The 18,829-nt window shown below is 43.4% G+C and overlaps 1 protein-coding gene across 2 annotated transcripts in view; it reads left to right on the top strand.

The window, feature by feature from the left end:
- slc16a10 (solute carrier family 16 member 10) overlaps positions 1 to 18,829 on the top strand; it is a 70,268-nt gene that overhangs the window by 43,354 nt on the left and 8,085 nt on the right. For both annotated transcript variants that reach the window (XR_004558490.1, XM_034162302.1), the window contains exons 2-4: positions 14 to 158; positions 11,207 to 11,636; positions 17,863 to 18,006. Coding sequence is in view for 1 of the 2 variants with exons in the window: in XM_034162302.1 (XP_034018193.1) it covers positions 14 to 158; positions 11,207 to 11,636; positions 17,863 to 18,006 (719 nt within the window). In the remaining variant the exon portion in view is untranslated. The remainder of the gene's footprint in view (positions 1 to 13; positions 159 to 11,206; positions 11,637 to 17,862; positions 18,007 to 18,829) is intronic.

The raw sequence follows: 18,829 nt of genomic DNA on the forward strand, positions 1-18,829 counted from the left end.
CTGTCCTTTTCAGCCTGGGTGGGCTCGCTCTCCATGGGGATGATCTTCTTCTGCTCTCCCATCGTCAGCGTCTTCACCGACATCCTCGGCTGCAGGATTACTGCTGTGGGCGGAGCCACTGTGGGCCTGATCGGCCTAATGGCCAGCTCCTTTGTCACGTAAGGAACCAAACCTGTTTCAGTTTGTTGTTTCAGTCAGAAGAAAAGGTCTGTTTAAACAAATTCACATCCGTCAGGACAATCCAAATGTCCTGCCACTCTATGGCTCCAATGAAAAGCCTTGCTCAAAGGCATGACAGATACAACCCCAAATCACCAAAAAGTTAGAACAATATGGAAAATGCAAATCAATAAATAAAACCCCTGCAGTGATTCTTACATTTAATCTGACTTCTGTTTCATTGCAGATGGTACAAACTCAAGATATTTTCATGTTTTGTGTGATCATCATCATTTGATTTGTTATTATTCATCCATTCCTGCAACACATAAAAAAGTTGGGATAATGGCAATTTATGGCTGATAATGCAAATCCATGAGGTTGTTGGGAAAGTGTAGTGACACGGACCCACAACAGGGGGTGTAAATGAACGGACAATGGAGGAAGTCAAATATGAACACTTTACTGCTGTGAACAGCACAACTCAACACAGCAGATTACAGAATAGGTGCAAAAATCAATTAACAAAGGTGTCGTGTGGGCAGGCTCAAGGATAGAAGACGTCTGTCCTGAGAAGAACCGGAACCACACGATTTCCTCCGCCACCGAACCTGGAAAATACTGGAGCTGCCAAGTTCCGAGTCCCCAGGTGGCCACCGTCTCCGCATGTCGGATCTGGTACTGCTGGCGAAGAACAGAAACAATCTGATGTGGGTGTGTGAACACCCAGTAACACTTATGGTGGTTATTCCACCTCCACCACTAACACAGGAAGAGACTGAGGGCTACTTAGGTTGGACGTGCGTCACTCGTCATGTCTCCCCACACTTAGCGTCCCGTTGTCAGTAGGTTCCTCAGGAACTCCTGCAACAACTCAGAGAATTACGAATTCTTTAGAACAACAACGGCTGAGAATATTACCTCCGTAGGTAGATGATGTCTCGGCAACGAGGTGGAGATGACGTCCGGTCTTTATGGAGTGAGATGATGTGGAGTAGATGGGTGACAGCTGTCACTCATTATCTCTTGACAGCTGTCACCCATCTACTCCACATCATCTCACCCCGGCTGTGTCCGTGGCGGCAGCGCCCTCTCGTGCCTGAAGCCCGCACTTCAGGCAGGGCGCTCTCTGGTGGTGGGCCAGCAGTACCTCCTCTTCTGGCGGCCCACACAACAGAGGTACTAAAAAAATTAAGTGATGCTGATATTTCAGTCAGGTGATTGTCATCATGATTTGGTGTAAAAGTGGTTTCCACAGAAGTCTGAGTCACCAGTTATCCATCTTCATGATGAAGTGGTACAGAGGAGGATTTTCTTAAAAAGAAGACCTGAAAATTTAGCAACAAATTGCCAGAAGGTACATCTGAGATGCAAGCCTGGATTTGATCTGTTTTGGTGAAAGAAAATCCTTCTCTGCTCTACTCCACTATGAAGCTAAGAGTAGTGATACAAAACGCAAAGTTTGCACTGTGCACAATTTCTCCAATCACAGCCACATAAGCCCATAACTTCTTCTGGGTTGTCTGGGTGTCTTGGTGGCTTTCCTCACTCTTCTCCTTCCTGCACAGTCACTCAGTTTTTGAGAACTGTCTGCTCCATGCAGATTTACCATAAAGTGCCATATTGTTTGTATTTCTTTGTAATTAATGTAAATAAAATCCGAAACATATTCAGTGGCAGCTTCACCATCAGAGAGCCTCGTCCACAACTACCACAAAAGACTCCAAGCTGTCATTGATGTTAAAGGGGGAACTCACAGTATTAAGAACAGGGGTATGTAAACTTTGGATCAGGGTCATTTGGGTAGTTCTCTTGTCATTTTGATTTAAAAAGAGGAAACACACTTGTTTGACAATAAATGGCTTCACCCAACCACTAACCATGAGTGGAAAAAAAGCTTTTGTGTTGTCAGTCATAGTCTCTGAAAAATGGCCAAAAAAGCAAAAATTCTGCCAGGGTATGTAAACTTTTGAGAACAACTGTATTTTCTGCCGTATATCCGGCTCCAGGTTGTGGTGTCAGCAGAATAAACAGCTCATCCCACGTGTCCCTATCCCTGGCCAGACCCCCAAAGTCCTCCTGGGGGATTTCTACGTATTCCCAAGACATCTGGGAAATATAATCCCTCCAGCGTGTCCTGGGTCTTCCCTGGGGTCTCCCCCCAGGTGGACGCACCTGCAAGACCTCCCTAGGGAGACCACCAGGGGGCAGCCTCACCAGATGCTCGAACCACCTCAGCTGGCTTGTTCTGATACAAAATAGCAGCGTCTCTGCTGCAAGTCCCTCTCAGATATTTGAGCTTCTCTTTGTGTCCCAGAGTGAGAGCCCAGATACTCGGTGGAGGAAACTCATTTCCACCGCTTGCATCTACAACCTTGTAGATGACCTCTATGAAGCCCACCTCATTTTCATGAGGTGGGCTTCATAGATAATTGGCAAAGCTTCTGGGGAAAACCTGGTCTTGTTAGGAGAGACGGCATCCATCCCACTTTGGATGGAGCAGCTCTCATTTCTAGAAATCTGGCCAATTTTATTAAACCCTCCAAATCGTGACTATCCAGGGTTGGGACCAGGAAGCAGAGTTGTAGTCTTACACACCTCTCTGCAGCTTCTCTCCCCCTGCCATCCCCCCTTACCCCATCCCCGTAGAGACAGTGCCTGCTCCCAGACCACCAACAACCAGTAAAAATCTATTTCTATCAATCTATTGTTGATTCTGCTTTTCTGTTTTTATTTTCTTTTAAATAAATGAAATAAATGAAAAAAAATGAAATTTAAGCATAAAAATTCAAAAAGAAAAATAATATAGCACCTTCAACTGCACCACAGACTAAAACAGTTAAATGTGGTCTATTAAACATTAGGTCTCTCTCTTCTAAGTCCCTGTTAGTAAATGATATAATAATTGATCAATCAATCAATCAATCAATTTTTTTTATATAGCGCCAAATCACAACAAACAGTTGCCCCAAGGCGCTTTATATTGTAAGGCAAGGCCATACAATAATTATGTAAAACCCCAACGGTCAAAACGACCCCCTGTGAGCAAGCACTTGGCTACAGTGGGAAGGAAAAACTCCCTTTTAACAGGAAGAAACCTCCAGCAGAACCAGGCTCAGGGAGGGGCAGTCTTCTGCTGGGACTGGTTGGGGCTGAGGGAGAGAACCAGGAAAAAGACATGCTGTGGAGGGGAGCAGAGATCGATCACTAATGATTAAATGCAGAGTGGTGCATACAGAGCAAAAAGAGAAAGAAACAGTGCATCATGGGAACCCCCCAGCAGTCTACGTCTATAGCAGCATAACTAAGGGATGGTTCAGGGTCACCTGATCCAGCCCTAACTATAAGCTTTAGCAAAAAGGAAAGTTTTAAGCCTAATCTTAAAAGTAGAGAGGGTGTCTGTCTCCCTGATCTGAATTGGGAGTTGGTTCCACAGGAGAGGAGCCTGAAAGCTGAAGGCTCTGCCTCCCATTCTACTCTTACAAACCCTAGGAACTACAAGTAAGCCTGCAGTCTGAGAGCGAAGCGCTCTATTGGGGTGATATGGTACTACGAGGTCCCTAAGATAAGATGGGACCTGATTATTCAAAACCTTATAAGTAAGAAGAAGAATTTTAAATTCTATTCTAGAATTAACAGGAAGCCAATGAAGAGAGGCCAATATAGGTGAGATATGCTCTCTCCTTCTAGTCCCCGTCAGTACTCTAGCTGCAGCATTTTGAATTAACTGAAGGCTTTTTAGGGAACTTTTAGGACAACCTGATAATAATGAATTACAATAGTCCAGCCTAGAGGAAATAAATGCATGAATTAGTTTTTCAGCATCACTCTGAGACAAGACCTTTCTGATTTTAGAGATATTGCGTAAATGCAAAAAAGCAGTCCTACATATTTGTTTAATATGCGCTTTGAATGACATATCCTGATCAAAAATGACTCCAAGATTTCTCACAGTATTACTAGAGGTCAGGGTAATGCCATCCAGAGTAAGGATCTGGTTAGACACCATGTTTCTAAGATTTGTGGGGCCAAGTACAATAACTTCAGTTTTATCTGAGTTTAAAAGCAGGAAATTAGAGGTCATCCATGTCTTTATGTCTGTAAGACAATCCTGCAGTTTAGCTAATTGGTGTGTGTCCTCTGGCTTCATGGATAGATAAAGCTGGGTATCATCTGCGTAACAATGAAAATTTAAGCAATACCGTCTAATAATACTGCCTAAGGGAAGCATATATAAAGTGAATAAAATTGGTCCTAGCACAGAACCTTGTGGAACTCCATAATTAACTTTAGTCTGTGAAGAAGATTCCCCATTTACATGAACAAATTGTAATCTATTAGACAAATATGATTCAAACCACCGCAGCGCAGTGCCTTTAATACCTATGGCATGCTCTAATCTCTGTAATAAAATTTTATGGTCAACAGTATCAAAAGCAGCACTGAGGTCTAACAGAACAAGCACAGAGATGAGTCCACTGTCCAAGGCCATAAGAAGATCATTTGTAACCTTCACTAATGCTGTTTCTGTACTATGATGAATTCTAAAACCTGACTGAAACTCTTCAAATAGACCATTCCTCTGCAGATGATCAGTTAGCTGTTTCACAACTACCCTTTCAAGAATTTTGAGAGAAAAGGAAGGTTGGAGATTGGCCTATAATTAGCTAAGATAGCTGGGTCAAGTGATGGCTTTTTAAGTATGGTTTAATTACTGCCACCTTAAAAGCCTGTGGTACATAGCCAACTAACAAAGATAGATTGATCATATTTAAGATCGAAGCATTAAATAATGGTAGGGCTTCCTTGAGCAGCCTGGTAGGAATGGGGTCTAATAGACATGTTGATGGTTTGGATGAAGTAACTAATGAAAATAACTCAGACAGAACAATCGGAGAGAAGAGTCTAACCAAATACCGGCATCACTGAAAGCAGCCAAAGATAACGATACGTCTTTGGGATGGTTATGAGTAATTTTTTCTCTAATAGTTAAAATTTTGTTAGCAAAGAAAGTCATGAAGTCATTACTAGTTAAAGTTAATGGAATACTCAGCTCAATAGAGCTCTGACTCTTTGTCAGCCTGGCTACAGTGCTGAAAAGAAACCTGGGGTTGTTCTTATTTTCTTCAATTAGTGATGAGTAGAAAGATGTCCTAGCTTTACGGAGGGCTTTTTTATAGAGCAACAGACTCTTTTTCCAGGCTAAGTGAAGATCTTCTAAATTAGTGAGACGCCATTTCCTCTCCAACTTACGGGTTATCTGCTTTAAGCTACGAGTTTGTGAGTTATACCACGGAGTCAGACACTTCTGATTTAAAGCTCTCTTTTTCAGAGGAGCTACAGCATCCAAAGTTGTCTTCAATGAGGATGTAAAACTATTGACGAGATACTCTATCTCCCTTACAGAGTTTAGGTAGCTACTCTGCACTGTGTTGGTATATGGCATTAGAGAACATAAAGAAGGAATCATATCCTTAAACCTAGTTACAGCGCTTCTGAAAGACTTCTAGTGTAATGAAACTTATTCCCCACTGCTGGGTAGTCCATCAGAGTAAATGTAAATGTTATTAAGAATGATCAGACAGAAGGGAGTTTTCAGGGATACTGTTAAGTCTTCTATTTCCATACCATAAGTCAGAACAAGATCTAAGATATGATTAAAGTGGTGGGTGGACTCATTTACTTTTTGAGCAAAGCCAATAGAGTCTAATAATAGATTAAATGCAGTGTTGAGGCTGTCATTCTCAGCATCTGTGTGGATGTTAAAATCGCCCACTATAATTATCTTATCTGAGCTAAGCACTAAGTCAGACAAAAGGTCTGAAAATTCACAGAGAAACTCACAGTAACGACCAGGTGGACGATAGATAATAACAAATAAAACTGGTTTTTGGGACTTCCAATTTGGATGGACAAGACTAAGAGACAAGCTTTCAAATGAATTAAAGCTCTGTCTGGGTTTTTGATTAATTAATAAGCTGGAATGGAAGATTGCTGCTAATCCTCCGCCCCGGCCCGTGCTACGAGCATTCTGACAGTTAGTGTGACTCGGGGGTGTTGACTCATTTAAACTAACATATTCATCCTGCTGTAACCAGGTTTCTGTTAGGCAGAATAAATCAATATGTTGATCAATTATTATATCATTTACCAACAGGGACTTAGAAGAGAGAGACCTAATGTTTAATAGACCACATTTAACTGTTTTAGTCTGTGGTGCAGTTGAAGGTGCTATATTATTTTTTCTTTTTGAATTTTTATGATTAAATAGATTTTTGCTGGTTATTGGTAGTCTGGGAGCAAGCACCGTCTCTACGGGGATGGGGTAATGAGGGGATGGCAGGGGGAGAGAAGCTGCAGAGAGGTGTGTAAGACTACAACTCTGCTTCCTGGTCCCAACCCTGGATAGTCACGGTTTGGAGGATTTAAGAAAATTGGCCAGATTTCTAGAAATGAGAGCTGCTCCATCCAAAGTGGGATGGATGCCGTCTCTCCTAACAAGACCAGGTTTTCCCCAGAAGCTTTGCCAATTATCTATGAAGCCCACCTCGTTTTTTGGACACCACTCAGACAGCCAGCAATTCAAGGAGAACATGCGGCTAAACATGTCACTCCCGGTCCGATTGGGGAGGGGCCCAGAGAAAACTACAGAGTCCGACATTGTTTTTGCAAAGTTACACACCGATTTAATGTTAATTTTAGTGACCTCCGATTGGCGTAACCGGGTGTCATTACTGCCGACGTGAATTACAATCTTACCAAATTTACGCTTAGCCTTAGCCAGCAGTTTCAAATTTCCTTCAATGTCGCCTGCTCTGGCCCCCGGAAGACAATTGACTATGGTAATCTAGATAACTAGATCAATCTAACTGCGCAGAGTAAACAGCTAACAGATACAGAAAAACACCGCTGTGCTCCGGAACAGGAAGTGATACAATACCGCAGTGAGAGCCAACCACCAGTAGAGGCCTAAACAGCTTGATCAACATATTGATTTATTCTGCCTTACAGAAACCTGGTTACAGCAGGATGAATATGTTAGTTTAAATGAGTCAACACCCCCGAGTCACACTAACTGTCAGAATGCTCGTAGCACGGGCCGAGGCGGAGGATTAGCAGCAATCTTCCATTCCAGCTTATTAATTAATCAAAAACCCAGACAGAGCTTTAATTCATTTGAAAGCTTGACTCTTAGTCTTGTCCATCCAAATTGGAAGTCCCAAAAACCAGTTTTGTTTGTTGTTATCTGTCGTCCAACGGGTCGTTACTGTGAGTTTCTCTGTGAATTTTCGAACCTTTTGTCTGACTTAGTGCTTAGCTCAGATAAGATAATTATAGTGGGCGATTTTAACATCCACACAGATGCTGAGAATGACAGCCTCAACACTGCATTTAATCTATTGTTAGACTCAATTGGCTTTGCTCAAAATGTAAATGAGTCCACCCACCACTTTAATCAATCAATCAATCAATCAATCAATTTTTTTTTTATATAGCACCAAATCACAACAAACAGTTGCCCCAAGGCGCTTTATATTGTAAGGCAAGGCCATACAATAATTATGTAAAACCCCAACGGTCAAAACGACCCCCTGTGAGCAAGCACTTGGCTACAGTGGGAAGGATCATACCTTAGATCTTGTTCTGACTTATGGTATGGAAATTGAAGACTTAACAGTATTCCCTGAAAACCCCCTTCTGTCTGATCATTTCTTAATAACATTTACATTTACTCTGATGGACTACCCAGCAGTGGGGAATAAGTTTCATTACAGTAGAAGTCTTTCAGAAAGCGCTGTAACTAGGTTTAAGGATATGATTCCTTCTTTATGTTCTCCAATGCCATATACCAACACAGGGCAGAGTAGCTACCTAAACTCTGTGAGTGAGATAGATTATCTCGTCAGTAGTTTTACATCCTCATTGAGGACAACTTTGGATGCTGTAGCTCCTCTGAAAAAGAGAGCCTTAAATCAGAAGTGCCTGACTCCGCGGTATAACTCACAAACTCGCAGCTTAAAGCAGATGACCCGTAAGTTGGAGAGGAAATGGCGTCTCACTAATTTAGAAGATCTTCACTTAGCCTGGAAAAAGAGTCTGTTGCTCGATAAAAAAGCCCTCCGTAAAGCTAGGACATCTTACTACTCATCACTAATTGAAGAAAATAAGAACAAACCCAGGTTTCTTTTCAGCACTGTAGCCAGGCTGACAAAGAGTCAGAGCTCTATTGAGCCGAGTATTCCTTTAACTTTAACTAGTAATGACTTCATGACTTTCTTTGCTAATAAAATTTTAACTATTAGAGAAAAAAATACTCATAACCATCCCAAAGACATATCGTTCTCTTTGGCTGCTTTCAGTGATGCTGGTATTTGGTTAGACTCTTTCTCTCCGATTGTTCTGTCTGAGTTATTTTCATTAGTTACTTCATCCAAACCATCAACATGTCTATTAGACCCCATTCCTACCAGGCTGCTCAAGGAAGCCCTACCATTATTTAATGCTTCGATCTTAAATATGATCAATCTATCTTTGTTAGTTGGCTATGTACCACAGGCTTTTAAGGTGGCAGTAATTAAACCATTACTTAAAAAGCCATCACTTGACCCAGCTATCTTATCTAATTATAGGCCAATCTCCAACCTTCCTTTTCTTTCAAAAATTCTTGAAAGGGTAGTTGTAAAACAGCTAACTGATCATCTGCAGAGGAATGGTCTATTTGAAGAGTTTCAGTCAGGTTTTTAGAATTCATCATAGTACAGAAACAGAATTAGTGAAATTTACAAATGATCTTCTTATGTCCTCAGACTCAGACTCATCTCTGTGCTTGTCCTGTTAGACCTCAGTGCTGCTTTTGATACTGTTGACCATAAAATTTTATTACAGAGATTAGAGCATACCATAGGTATTAAAGGCACTGCGCTGCGGTGGTTTGAATCATATTTATCTAATAGATTACAATTTGTTCATGTAAATGGGGAATCTTCTTCACAGACTAAGGTTAATTATGGAGTTCCTCAAGGTTCTGTGCTAGGACCAATTTTGTTCACTTTATACATGCTTCCCTTAGGCAGTATTATTAGAAAGCATTGCTTAAATTTTCATTGTTACGCAGATGATACCCAGCTTTATCTATCCATGAAGCAGAGGACACACACCAATTAGCTAAACTGCAGGAATGTCTTACAGACATAAAGACATGGATGACCTCTAATTTCCTGCTTTTAAACTCAGATAAAACTGAAGTTATTGTACTTGGCCCCACAAATCTTAGAAACATGGTGTCTAACCAGATCCTTACTCTGGATGGCATTACCCCGACCTCTAGTAATACTGGACCCTACACCGTCCAGTGGTTGCATATACTGGATGTTGTTTAGGGTTGTGGAAACTGGTGACTTAAGTGCCTTTGTTGGAAGGTTTACTGACCTTGATGTTGTGGATGATGCTGTGAGCTTTGTGATATTCTGATTGTAGCACTTGAGAAGCTGAGGGAGGAGCCAGAGTGTCTGGGTTTGCAATTGTTTGGATCAAGATCCTGGTTTTCAATGACTTCTTGGACTCAGCCATGTCAGATTTGTAAGACATTCACTCGTCTCTGCTGTGACATTCATGTGTCCAGGTCCTCAGGCTTTGAGATGAAGAGACACCTACGACGAGGTTATGGAGTCATGTGGTCTCTGGACAGAGGTGCTTGGCGATGGTGATACCTTAGCAGAGGATTGAAGGTCCAAGTCTTCATGATCTTGGTGCTTTCTCTCCTCCAGTGTGGTTGCGAGCCTCTGACATTATGCCGTGATCTCAAACACTGACTGAATGTCTTTAGTACAAGGTCTGTTCAGAAGATCCTTGGGTACCCCTAGAATGACTTTGTGTCAAACAAACACTTATGCCAGGAGACTTAGATGAATGGGAATGTGTTTCTCTGTTTATACATGTCAGCTCTGTGATAGTCTGAAGATCTGTCTGCCTCTCACCCAATGACCACTGGGTTAGACTCCAGCTCTCCTGTGATCCTCAACTAGAAATGGATAGATTGACTGAGATGAGGTGTGCTGTTTGCATTTTGAGGAAACATCAGCACTGACAATACAGCCATGTGGATTGGTTCCCTGAGCATGATCCAACATGTAGGTGCCTCAGTGTTGAGGACTTCAGAAACTGGAAAAAGCCACAGACATGGTGACGTATCACCTGGCTGCAATGGCTCCTTTCCAGAGTTGGGGATGGACCTGTTGTCTGCCTGGTCAGTGCTGTAGTCTGGTGGATGGAGGGAGCACATGCTCCGAGACCCAACCTCGCATCTTTGGTACCAAAAATGGCTCTGACCTTTGGAGATGATTGAAGCTTTTTCTGCTGTTGCTGTTGGATGTCATCTTAACGCTGCTCATTAATGGAGAAATCTTGGAGTCATTTTTGATCAGGATATGTCCTTCAATGTGCATATTAAGCAAATATGTAGGACTGCTTTTTTACATTTGCACAATATCTCTAAAATTAGAAAGGTCTTGTCTCAGAGTGATGCTGAAAAACTAATTCATGCATTTATTTCCTCTAGGCTGGACTATTGTAATTCATTATTATCAGGTTGTCCTAAAAGTTCCCTGAAAAGCCTTCAGTTAATTCAAAATGCTGCAGCTAGAGTACTGACAGGGACTAGAAGGAGAGAGCATATCTCACCCATATTGGCTTCTCTTCATTGGCTTCCTGTTAATTCTAGAATAGAATTTAAAATTCTTCTTCTTACTTATAAGGTTTTGAGTAATCAGGTCCCATCTTATCTTAGGGACCTCGTAGTACCATATCACCCCAATAGAGCGCTTCGCTCTCAGACTGCAGACTTACTTGTAGTTCCTAGGGTTTGTAAGAGTAGAATGGGAGGCAGAGCCTTCAGCTTTCAGGCTCCTCTCCTGTGGAACCAGCTCCCAATTCAGATCAGGGAGACAGACACCCTCTCTACTTTTAAGATTAGGCTTAAAACTTTCCTTTTTGCTATAAATAAAATTGATTTGATTAATGACGTATCTTCTTGTTTTGCCCCCTGCAGGTCGCTGGGCCCGTTATACTTCACCTATGGCATTGTCTTTGCATGCGGCTGCTCGTTTTCCTACCAGCCCAGCCTGGTCATCCTGGGCCACTACTTCAAAAAGCGACTGGGCCTGGTGAACGGCATCGTGACGGCCGGCAGCAGCATCTTCACCATCACGCTGCCTTTTGCGCTGTCGTTCCTGCTGGAGACGGTGGGCCTGTATCACACCATGCGCATCCTGTGCATCCTCATGTTTGTGTTGGTACTGGCCGGCTTCACCTACAGGCCTCTGCTGCCCAACAACCACACCAACAGCAACACTGGAAGCTCCTGCCCCCCTATGAGCAAGATTTTCAATGTCAACATCTGGCGCTCTATTGGATATCGTATCTGGGCTTTTGGCGTCCCAGCAGCACTTTATGGATACTTTGTGCCTTACGTGCACTTGGTAAGTTGATATTTCTTCAACTGACATCTACACGGACATTCTGCTTTAAGTCAAACACTGCTGTAGTGAAGAGCAGCAGAACTTAAATGCCAACAGATGAAATTCATTCATTCATTCATTCATTTTCTGTTGGGTCCGGATCGCAGACCAGCAACAGACCAACCAAGTCCTGTAACTCTTCCCGGGGGATCCCAAGGCTTTCCTAAGCCAGCTGGGAAATATAGTCCCTCCAGTGTGTCCTGGGTCTTCTCCTGGGCCTCCTCCCAGTTGGATGTGCCTGGAAGATTTCTATAGGGAGACCACCAGGGGGCATCCTCACCAGATTCCAGCAAACTAGCTCAGCTGGCTCCTTTCCCTGAGAAGAAGCAGTTTAACTTCTATAAATGTGCAGTCTGAGAGGGAGGGAATATTCTGCCAAACGCAGGAGTTCTAAATGTTTCCGTGATGTGTTCAAGTCCACTTCAGTAGCTGAGAATATTTAAATTTCTCTTGTCAACAAAGAACATTATAATGTGTGTGTGTGTGTGTGTGTGTGTGAGACCTCTTTGTCCATAGAAAAATGTTATAACCTTTCATGTTATTTTTATTTAGATTGCATGTGCTTGAAGCAGCGCCTCCCCAAGACACCAGGAAAAAGAAAAAACAACAACCAAACTAATTTGAAGATACATGTATCTTCAGCTACACCTGCTCCTAATTTCATGCATGAAATAAGATCATTCCCTGCAACAATCCCAGCAGGTGGCAGACACTTATGTAGTAGCTGCACTCTGCGTTGTGTTATGACTCCATCCATTCGCTCCCCAAGGGACGCGAACCCATGATCCTCAGCATGGTCGCACTCTCTAAGCAGAAGGCCAGGTCTCTGGTCACAATGCCAGGTCTCTGGTCTTGTGACCAGAGAATCCTTTTGAACTGTTGGAGTGAGGTTTATGAACTACATCTGCACAGCGACACCTGCTGGCCTCCGTTACACTTATATGATGCATTATAGTAACAAGTGAAACATATTTTTTTTCACTGATCTGGTATATCAAAGTTTATCAAATTAAATCACTTTATTCTCTTTATTTGATCTGTTAATCAGGAGAATTCCAAATTTCTAATGTTTATTGTTTTTGACTTATTGTATCAATAACCTGGAAGGGATGGAGTCACTTGTTTATCTATTGATTAGAGGTGATGACACTTGGAATCTGGCACAGTGTTGCTACATTAAGTCACATGACTGTGAGCAGGTGGTCTTTCAGGGTCCCATCGTCTCCTGAGCATCTGGAGAAAATAAAGTCGCCGCTTTTTCACGCACGAGGAAAAGAAAATCAAATGCAGCCACCAAATGCATTCAAACGTAACTTATTTTATAGATTTATTTATTTGAAATCACAGGATGAATCATATTGTTACCTGTCATTGATATTCCAGTTCCAGAAGGTCCTTAATTTCCCAATAACTGTGATGAAACAATGAATCTCCGTGTGACGCCATGTTACAGTGTGACCGGGAGCCCTCCATGTGCGTAAAGAACCACGGGGCCCTCAAGTCACTTATTCAGTTTGGAAGTTTCGGATGTACGGAAGGCGGGGCTTATTAATGTAATAATGTATAGCTAAAGCACACATTCCAGGACTCTGCCTCCAAAACCTTGATCTTAATCAAAATCCTAAGTATTTTTCCAAATTCAGCAACTGGTGTCCAAACAGGAGGGCTCGGCCGTCTGCCCTTGACAGGACGCATCGACCTGCAGATCTCCTTCCAGTCTCACAAACAGGAGTCGTTTTCCCTGAGTCGCGGTGAGAAATCTGATTTTGGAGCGGTCTCCTCCCCTGGAGGCCCGGAGAGGAGCACTCTGACGAGTTTCAGGAGGGGACTGTGTATTTGCATAAGATGACTCTGTTATTAGATGAAGATTGGTCTCTTCTGAGGATCCCGCTGGTGTTTTCCCAACATTCTCAGCAACTGCTGCAGGAGCCCGTTTAAGTCCGGGAGGGATCCTGCTTTGACACTCCGACTGCCGCCGTCACATGCAGACGAGCCACGAGGCCTCTCAGGAAGTGACTCATCACTCTGCAGGGACGAAGAACCCTCAGAAACCTTCTGCATTTTTAATGGTGTGTGTGTGTGTGTGTGTGTGTGTGTGTGTGTGTGTGTGTGTGTGTGTGTGTGTGTGTGTGTGTGTGCGTGTGTGTGCACGTGCATGTTTCCTTGATAAATTGCTGAGTGTTGTGTTTTAGGGCCTCTGCACCACGCCCCGTCTGTTTTTCTTCTTCTCAAAGTCCTGCTGTGCATATCTAAAGACTACAAAGTTCACCAGCAGCACTTCGGATGAGGACACATGATCGCTGATGTCAGATAAGATTTTGACCTTCAGGCGTTGGTTTAAGGTGTGGTGGTGTGTTATTGCCGTGGGCAGGAACTCTCTCAGCTTACGTTGCACATCTTCCACGTGAAACTTCACGAGGAGGTTTCATCATACTGAAGGATTTGTGGCATTACACAGTCAGATCCAGAAGTCTTGGCCTCTATTTGCCGCCACAACCGACTTAAAACGAACCAACATGCTTGTTTACATGCTGCAACTTCACAAAATGATGTGTGATCAGGTGTGGGGGGGGGGGGGGGGGGGCACTGCTGTCGTAGGGCAGCCGAGAATGTGTTTACGGCATTGACCACTAGGGGTCTATACAGGTTGCTGGTACTAACGAAACGCCGGTGTAAGATGTCTGGTGTGTGTGCTGGTACTCCCACACACACGTTTTCGATATATCAGCACATGGCACATGTTATAAGACCTTCTTAACTGTCAGTCAGGTCACACTTTCCACCCAACCTTAGCTCCAAATGATGGTGACACGCAGTTGACTTTGTCGCTTGATGTGCGTTCCTGAGGCATGTATGCTAACATCTCTGTAAGCTGTCCTGTTAATCACTTCATAGATTTTATCTGGTTACAAAAACAGCGTTTTTAGATTTAAAGGTGTTTATTTTTTTACTAATTTTTACAAAATATATGAGAAACATATTAGGTATAAATTGAAATAAGCTGTTTCGGAGCTTATTCTGCCATCTTGGTTTGTTTTGTTCAAGCGAGCAGCCAGCTGGTGTCACTCTGCCTGTTCACTCAGATTGTCAGTTGCTGTGTCATTCAGTATTTGCTTTGCAGGAAACCAGAGCATCCTGTGATGGTCCATGATTTGTCCAGGGTTTACCTCCACCACCAGCTGCAGCTGGGAGGGACGGATGGATGGATGGATGGATGGATGGATGGATGGATGGATGGATGGATGGATGGGTGGATGGATGGATGGATGGATGGATGGATGGATGGATGGGTGGTTGTTTGGGTGAATGGCTTACTTTATGCATCCAGCCATTCACCCAACCACCCATCCATCCATCCATTGGTTGTTTGGGTGAATGGATGAGTAGATGGGTGGTTGAGTGGATGGAGCTGAAGTTCACATTTCTTATGTGGAAAGGAGTTAAATGGGATTTTTTGTGTGAAGTTGTGTGTGTGTGTGTGTGTGTGTGTGTGTGTGTGTGTGTGTGTGTGTGTGTGTGTGTGTGTGTGTCTCCACCTATCAGTGTCTGTGACATCACATATACGCCCTCACAAAGCCAACAGTCTGTGGTGTATATTTATGTCACTCTGACAGACGTGTTTGAATTCTTGTGATTTGACTCTCCTTGTTGTGTGGGCCGCCAGAAGAGGTACTGCTGGCCCACCACCAGAGGGCGCCCTGCCTGAAGTGCGGGCTTCAGGCACGAGAGGGCGCTGCCGCCACGGACACAGCCGGGGGTGACGGCTGTCACTCATTATCTCATGACAGCTGTCACCCATCTACACTTCATCATACTACTCCATAAAACCCGGACGTCATCTCCACCTCATTGCTAAGATATCATCTACCTGTGAAGGTAATTCTCTGCTAAACTGAAAACACTGACTAATAGTCTGAACTTCTTTGCAGCTGTTTTCCTGTAAGTGTTTCCTTATCTGTGGGATTGGCGTTTGGTGTGATCAGCGACGGCTTCGCTTCACACTCCAACCAGATAAGTGGTTTAACAGGAGCTGCACGAGTGTGTGATTAGAGGTGGAGGTGACTTTCCACCTTCTGACTGTTTTTGTTACTTGGTGTGCACACACCCACATCTCACTGTTTGTGCTCCTCACCAGCAGTACCAGATCCGACCGTCGGGGACGGTGATCACCTGGGAATTCGGGACTTGGCGGCTCCAGTATTCACCAGGTTCGGTGGCGGCGGAAATCGTGTGGTTCCGGCTCTTCTCAGGACAGACGTCTTCTATCCTCGAGCCTGCCAACACGTCACCTTTGTGTATTGGCTGCTATCATATTCTGTGATTGTCTGTATATTCGTTGTGCACATTCACAACATTAAATTGTTACCTTTTGGCTCATCTATTGACTGTTCATTTGCGCCCCCTGTTGTGGGTCCGTGTCACTACACTTTCCCCAACACTCCTCCTCCTCCAGGCTGTGAAATCAGATCTGTGTATGTGTGAGTTCACGTGCAACTCACCATGATTTTTCTTTTCTGGAGCATTAATCCGCTCTCCAGATTTCGCTGCTTCAAGCGGCTATTGTAGTCATTTGGGGTGTAACAGTGCAGTGAATCGTGATGATTGCTCCAGTGTTTGATTCCTGAAAGGGGCAGGGCAGCTGATGGTGTTTGTTTGATTGAAGTCTTACAGCTGTGATGAATGAACACAGCAAACACAGCTTCTCGAGTGTTGCAATCAGGGAATCAACTGATTCTATAAAGATCACAACATCATCTGCAAAGTTGAGGTTAGTCGGTGGACTCCAGGACCTAACCCAACACCCAATGTATGCAAGTATTAAAGAGAGCAAGAGCCACAGCACATCCTTGAGGAACGCCAGAGATCACCGGGAAGAAGTGAGAGACTTTCCCTTCACTGCACATGGCAGTCACACTATCTGGCAATGACGTCCAAAAACTTAGCGTTGATCCCATGACTTGTCAGACGCTGTCATCTTTTGCTCAGCAGACATCCAGAAACAGAAGATCCAGTTGGTGGTTGAATTCTTTGGCCTCTTTGAGGCCGCTGGGGAAATTCCACAGCTTCCAAACTTTGTTCATATTTATTTTCACTGTTGGATGATTGTTGGAAACTGCACCACTGAATGCATCCAAAGTGTGTCACATGTCTGTGTGTCTGTGGCGCGCACAGTGGACTGAGCTTTAAGCTAACAGCGATCCTTTGATGCCGCCTCCCTGAAGCAGTCGGCTTCAGCCTCTCTTCCTGTTCTGTTGGAGCACTTTGTGTCATCTTGTGTTTTCCTTTAGATGAACAAAGTATTTGTTTCACACTTTGAGTTGTTTTTTTTTTTTTTTAGATGGCTCGTTTAGTGAAGTCCATCCAGACAAATGCCTTTATTTACAGATTAGTTCTTTTTAGACAGGGGAAGAAGTGCTCCGTCTGTCTGTGGCAATCCCTTGATGGTGAGGAAGATCGTCGCTTGATCAATTCCTGACCTGGCCAACACCTCGTCCACCTGATTGAGGACTTCTTGTCTCACCAGAGCCCTAAAGCTGCCTCATACTCAGGGTTCCTGTTGGACCTTCATGGTTACTGTAGCAGCCACAGGGCACATAATGTCCCCACCGTATTTCACCTCAGCAAATATCCTACTTCATCCATTACCCAGGTGTCACACCTACGGCTGATTTAAAGTTTACAGTTCATCCAATCTGTATGCCTTTGGAAGTAGGAGAAAGCTGGAGCATCCAGAGGGAGACATTCAAACACCACACAGAAAGGACCAGGTGGGAAGCGATCCCACAACCTTCTCGCTGTGAAGCAGCAGTGTTAACCACTAAGCCAACAAGTCATGTCATGCCATGCCTAATAAAATATTAACTCTGGATTTCTTTCTTGGAAAGGTAGTTTAAAACATTTCTCGAAGAAACAGCAGACTCTATATATTTTACAAATCTAACTCCCATAATATAATTTTAAATTATTATATAGAGATCATTTATTTGGTGGTGGTTGGGGGGGGCACCGTCATTGGCCACCACACTTCTGGCTCCGCTGCACTGAAAATGTAACATCAGCGTATTAAAGTGTTTTTGTGCATTTGTCCTCATATGTTTTAAAGGAAAGTGTTTCATTTGTTTTATGTGAAAGCTGTTGAGTGACACCTGCTGGAACCGACATTCTGTTTTTGCTTTATTTTCATCAGATGAAGCACGTTGAGGAGCGTTTTGGAACAGATGCCAACAAGGAGGTGCTGCTTATGTGCATCGGCATCACGTCTTGCGTGGGCCGTCTCATTTTTGGCACGGTGGCGGACTACATCCCCGGAGTTAACAAAGTCTACCTGCAGGTGAGCCGTGCCTCAGTTAAAGTCAGCAGCACACAGCCAGCGCTCCTTTCCAGGTCTCCACGCTGATGAGCTCTAAACCTGCCGGCGGTCTGTAATGTGTGTAGTTAATGTTTTTTTACTTCCTTACCCACACAAAAAAAGCCCCTGAAGCAGCGTTTTTATAATCGTGCAATGATCTCATGAAACCACACTGACTCCAACTTGAAGTTCACTCTGCAGCTGACAAATTTATGAAAAAATTTATGAAAAAACTTTCTAGAATTTTGTACTAACAATCCTTGGGGGCCTGTCAGGTCAGACAAGAAAAATGTCTGTGAATCATTCTACGGGCCCCCAAAAGGGCCAAAAATTATATTTTGCACACACTGACCGTAACTCATTCTGAAGCCCCCGCCCCAAAATTGTAAAAAAAAAAAAAAAAAAAAAAGCTTTCCACTGATTTTCCAATGAAGTTGGTGTCGACATTCCTCGAGTTATTATCTGGTCATGGTAACACCCCCCCCCCATGTCATTTTTTTTTTTCACACTGTTCAATTTAAAGTGCATCCAGAAAGTATTCGCAGCGCATCACTTTTCAACATTTTTTTTACATTACAGCCTTTTTCCAAAATGGATGAAATTATTTTTTCCCTCAAACTTCTATACGCGATACCCCACAATGACAATGTTAAAAAAAGTTTTTGTTTTGTTTTTTAGATTTAAGAAATCACATGTCCATAAGTATTCACAGCCTTTGGCATGAAGCTCAAAATTAGCTCAGGTGCCTCCTGTTTCCACTGATCATCCTTGAGATGTTTCTACAGTTTAATTGGAGTCCACCTGG

This window comes from Thalassophryne amazonica, chromosome 21 (assembly GCF_902500255.1).
Source record: "Thalassophryne amazonica chromosome 21, fThaAma1.1, whole genome shotgun sequence".
Classification (NCBI taxonomy): domain Eukaryota; kingdom Metazoa; phylum Chordata; class Actinopteri; order Batrachoidiformes; family Batrachoididae; genus Thalassophryne; species Thalassophryne amazonica.